The 5663-nt window shown below is 37.1% G+C and overlaps 1 protein-coding gene across 1 annotated transcript in view; it reads left to right on the forward strand.

Annotated features, from left to right (window-relative positions):
* The first annotated feature begins 2913 nt into the window (after nt 1–2913).
* The window catches only part of LOC118323661 (hemoglobin subunit alpha-1-like), an 11598-nt gene continuing 8848 nt past the window's right edge, over nt 2914–5663 (forward strand). The window contains exons 1-2 of the mRNA XM_035655705.1: nt 2914–3123; nt 3227–3434. Of these exons, the coding sequence (XP_035511598.1) occupies nt 3029–3123; nt 3227–3434 (303 nt within the window). The 5' untranslated portion in view covers nt 2914–3028. The remainder of the gene's footprint in view (nt 3124–3226; nt 3435–5663) is intronic.

Consider the following 5663-nt stretch of genomic DNA (forward strand, 5'->3'; position numbering starts at 1 on the left):
CACACACACACACATACACATCCACAAAGAATATAAATTGGTTTTATGAGTTTTTCACTTTCTCACTTCAGAGAAAATTCTGACCTTCGCCCATGGTATATTGGTTACTATTGACAAAGGCACTGCCAAGTGCTCACAGCTCTAGGATCAGGGCCCAGGCTGTTACTGTCACATGTGCTTTGTTGTGCTTCGCATTCATGCAGTTCCTGTGAGCTAATTTGTCAGCCTATATCTGAATTATTATGCTTATATAGTGCAGGAGCATGACTCTGCTTGCAATATTTAAAGATGGAGATGGATTGAAAGTCCACCAGAGGGCGCTCCAGTTTAATTATATACGACCATGTACGACCAATGTTGTGCTCTAACGGGCTTAACTCTGTTGAAAGCCAGACACATTTTTCGCATATGAATTAAAACTGTAGACCTACGAAAAACTCGATAAAATAGTGGAGAAACAAAGTGAATGCAGATGCTTCCACACAGAAATTGGAGAAAATAACATCCAATCATGCTTTGTGGCGTGTATATGTTGGATCTCTGTGAGTAATTGTATAAGGAGTACGGTCTAGACCTGCTCTATTTGAAAAGTGTCCTGATATATAGTTGCAGTGCATAAACCCCTCATTACAAAGATAAATACGCATATGAGATTTCAGTGACGTTTTCCTTTAACTTGTCATCCGTCTACAGGTACCCCAGCATTGTGTAGGCTATGCTGAACTGTTTCTGTGTTATGTATGCATGTACAGATATCAACCTATACTGGTGTAGAAATTTTACTGCATCAGAAAACATTAAAAACTATATAAGGGAATTGTGCCAATAGCCAAATCACTGCGCTGGGAGTGGCTGGGTTACTGCCAGCAGTATTAACGTCATATAGCAGAGAACTCCGATTTTCTTTATCAAAGCAAATGCATTGAAGAAACCCCACTGAAAACAAGGGGATTTCTTTTGGATAAACTTAACAAACGTTATTGCATGTGTGCTTGAGCATGATTAGGTCTTGGATAGGGAAAGTATCGCTTCTAAAGTTGATTAAAGGTAATACCATTTTGTAGGGTTTCCAGGCGAATGGGAGTTGTTGTGTCAAAGAAACAGTGAAGACATGTAATTGCAAACGAAAGGCAATCAGGTTGCTTTATGTGTCTGTTACATGCAGTTTTTGGATATTTTTGGGGATATTTTTATTAACCATCTTGTAATTATGTTTTTTTCTGTCATGCCAGAGGTCATCGACAGGGTCTTCCGAGAGGCTCAAGTTGAAATGAGGGTTTGAATAATTTCAATGAGCCACTTGGATGAAAGAAGTATTACTACACTTAGAAGAAATACAGGGATTCAGAATTACAACCTCGTTTTGCAAATAGAACACAAGAAGATATCTTTTGAAAGAGGTTATGGTTGTCATGTGTTAGTATGGTTGAATAGATTCTGTATTTACCTGGCAAAGGTGAGAAGTCCATTAGACCTCGGCAGTGACGCTCAGCATCTGCTCATTCTACTCTGGTGTTTTCTGACTGTGTGACAGTGTGTCTCCAGATGTGAACAGATAAACCATTATTGTTTCACGCCCTGCCCTCAATTCTCTGCCCCAGTGACCTTATGTGAACATAAGTCAGTAAAACAGCCGAACTGAAGCTAAAAAAAGGTCGAGTCAGGACAAGTTTAAAGTTCTTTTATTTTTTATATGCAACAATTCGAATGAAGCAATTGTAATGAAATACGTTTTTCTCAGGCTCCCTCCATCCTCATACAAAAGGTAGAAAAAGAAAATCACTTAATTAAAAATAGAGAATAAAAGACAGTATTACAAACTGAATCCAGTCTAATTTGTAGAATAATCTTCAAGCCCCAGTGAATCTAAGCAGCATAAAGCTTTCGAAAATTACGAAAATTACTCCACTGAACCCATTAGCCAGCTGATCTAGTGCAATTAAATGAAAAAGAAATTGCACTAACTACAACTTTTCCAAAAAAGGAAAATGTTAGTCGTGTTACAGTCTGAATCAGCAAAGCTACTTTCTAAATATTATCTTGTTCCCCTCTGAGCGACCCACCCTGTCAAGGCTCCAGTTCTCCTCAAGATAAGCGTGTTGGCAGCAAACTTCACCCCAAATTACATCACTCTTCATGTTCAACCGATAACTAAATCCATTAATATTAATTAATTGCAGAGCTTAGATTTCCAATCAGAACGCGTGGACTCTTAGATGTTTACTGCGTATAGCCTATAGCTTTAACTTTCCATACTCACATATGTCTGTTCTCTGAATTAGAGCATTTAGACCCAGTTATTTTACTTTTAGTGTATTGGAGCATTTTTTATTTTGGCATTGTGCTGTAAAAAATAAAACTATTAAAAGCTTTAATTTCGGAAAAAGGCGTAAAGTATGTCATTGGTGAAATAATATAATAATTTATTTGATTCTTTATTTCAATCTAACGGTATAAGGACAAGACATGTTGGATTTGGTCCAAATTAAAGTTATTTATAGAAGCATGCCACTTCAGGGTCGTATTAACACTCTAGATTTTTTGAAAAAGCTCAAAAAGCTTATTTCTGGTTTGGCTCAAATCTGAAATGATATTAAGCTTGGGCACATGAGCCCATATTACTTATTACCAGTTAATTTAGTTGGTAACTATAATCTTTCTTTTCTGACGGGTTTAATTTCGTCATTTTCGATGGCTGTCATTGGGTATTTGTGTTTTGCATTAAAAGTATGCAGACTGAATTGAATTGAATTCTTGAGTTTGAAAGAATTCTTTAGTGAAAATAGAACTAGAGTGAAAACATGTACTAAATTACTTATTTTTAACTTGTGTTTTTTTTTCACGAGTTGTTTTTTTTTTTGTCTTTATCTCATGCAAGCTGCAACACATCATTTGGAACCGGTCCAAATGCCACGCAGCCTATCTTGGAGGTGGGATGGGTGTGACCCTGCTCTGTTTTATGTATAAAACCCCCCATGGTTTGGGCTGATCACAGCATTCAACTTCAACCAAACAATCAACAGGCAAAATGAGTCTCACTGCTAAGGACAAGGCCGCAGTCAAGGCCTTCTGGGGTAAAGTCTCTGGCAAGGCGGAGGACATCGGCACTGATGCTCTGTCCAGGTAATTATGACCCCAAACTAACTGTTACCTTTTTCTAAAATTACTGCATATTTTCATTATGAATTTATAATTGTTTATTCACTTACTCACATTTATTACCCAGGATGCTGGCTGTGTACCCGCAGACCAAGACTTACTTCTCCCACTGGAAGGACCAGAGCCCCACCTCTCCCTCAGCCAGGAAGCACGGAATAACTGTGATGAGTGGAGTTGCAGATGCTGTGTCCAAAATCGACGACCTGAAAGGAGGTCTTCTGAGCCTCAGTGAGCTGCATGCCTTCACTCTGCGTGTGGACCCTGCTAACTTCAAGGTGCAGTGATGGTGATTAACACTTGGTAGTGTTTCTCAAACTGCTGTTATTTTTTTTGCCTTCGCTCTGCCATAAGAAGGTATGCACAAAACATTTTAATTAATTCAAACAAAAACAAAGCAAACAAAAATATAAATAAAACTTAAACGAATAAAAACGAAACTAAAACCAAACATTTTTAAACAAAAAAACTATAATGAAACACTGAAAACTAACTGAAACTTAAATTAAATATAAAACGCAGAAGTCATGTGATAATATTAGTCCCGTGCGAATCGGCATCTCTGTGATTTGGGGTTGTTTTTTATTGTTTATGAATTATCGGTATGTTTGTTACTTTTTTTTGATGGTGACCGGGTGCACGAAAAGTTAATATTTTGTTATGCGGAAATGGAACACTGAGTAGGATTGGAGACTCTTGATGGGTTGTATTTGATGTGGATTCATGTTGTATAACTGTCAGATACGATGTTTTTCGATGCTGGTATTAGGAGAGTGATACTAATGCATCATTTTAGGGTAGTTCTTACTTGACAGTGTAACATCTGTAGTGAGTCATTTTTAGAAAACAAAAACGATAAAATAGTTACACATGTGTGTCACTTTGTCACAAATTCTTTAAAAATTCAATACAATGTTTTTAGTGAAAATCAACATTTTTCTTTAGCAACATTTGGCATAAATTAAATCTCCTATGGTGGCCATTGTAGTCCATCTGTTACATGAAAAAGCCCTATGTAAGCAACTCGATGGAGTGTCGATGTGACAAACTGTTGGCCTGTTGAAAAAACAAAAAACAAATTGTGTTTTCCTTTTCTTATTCTTCTAATTATTATTATTAAAAACTGGACTTTAGATGGTAAACCCTGATATAATTGTGAACCTTCTTTTAAATTCTTACTTTTTTTTGAGTCGTGGTTGGTTACCACTTTTTTTTTTTTTTTCCTTCAAGTGGTGATCCCAAATAGGCTCAAATGGTTTCATCTAAAATGGAACAATGTATGTGTTGGAACCGTATTAACTGTAACCAACGATATATTTTCCCTTGTTCTATTATGTATGGTTGTTAGATTTGAGGCGAGAAATTATTATTAATTATTATTTAAATTTTAAAAGAATAGCTTTGTTGGTTGAGGTGTGTCTGTTTATGTTATCGTGATGCATAGGTAGTATCTTTTTTAAAGAAAGTTCAATGTGGCCACTATTTTTATCAGTGCTATAGTGTTGCTGTTGTAACGTGAGGGTTCGGTATGGGTGGTTGCGTGGATCATCTTTATGAGATAAACAGCAGGCATGGCAGACGGGATGCTTTCGTACCAAGCGGCTACGTTTACTGGAACTTCACAACTCACCAACAACCTTCACTTCCTTTTGTTCGGACCTCCACTGTGACTGAACTAACCAATCAGAAGCTAGGGTAAGGGAGCTAAAACAACTGTTAAAATATGTAAATAATAATTGTGTAACATAAATATGGTAAATTAATTCACTGCTAAACATTTAAATACATCTCTAGTAATTATATTATCTTTTATTTTTTTAATTTATATATGTTATATTATCATCCTCTATATCCCAAATTACTCCTATTCTTCATATATCATCTTCTACTTCCTGGTGTCTGGTTTCATCTTATGTATTATATCTCTATTATTATCATTTTTTTATCATTAGAATTTTCTTGTCTATCTCTGTTGAATTGTCTTTGTATTTTTGCTTGTATGAAAAAACAAAAGTGTCTAACAAAATAAGCACATGTATGTCCTAGTTCCCCCTATGTTGTATCTATCCTCATCCAGACCGATATATAGTTGTGCTTTCTATTCATCACCTTTTATCTCCCTTCGTGCTTTTCTATATTACCACAAGGGTCACGGCAGGGCGAGAGCAACAGCTGCCAAGACGAGACGTGTGGTAGGAGAACGATTAACATGAAATGCGTTTGTGAATACATGGTTTGAATATGGATAACAATAGTTAAGCCTCCACAACTTTACCTTGAAATTGGTCAGGGGTCCACGGTGCAGTTTCTCGGGGAGTGCATGCACGCTCAGTTCTGCATTTATGCTGCCTTTGATGTCGTCCATGTCTTCACAGCCCGGTCCAGGACCGTTGGAGGGATGCGCTGTTCCGTGTTTTTGCGACCATCGGATTTGCAGGTGATAGCAGCGGCGTGTGTTACGAGCGTTTCCAAAGTTGGCCGAAATACCTCTGAGTCCAAGGGGGTAA

This window comes from Morone saxatilis, unplaced genomic scaffold (genome assembly GCF_004916995.1).
Source record: "Morone saxatilis isolate NCDOM2014 unplaced genomic scaffold, NCSU_SB_2.0 Contig14, whole genome shotgun sequence".
Classification (NCBI taxonomy): Eukaryota; Metazoa; Chordata; class Actinopteri; family Moronidae; genus Morone; species Morone saxatilis.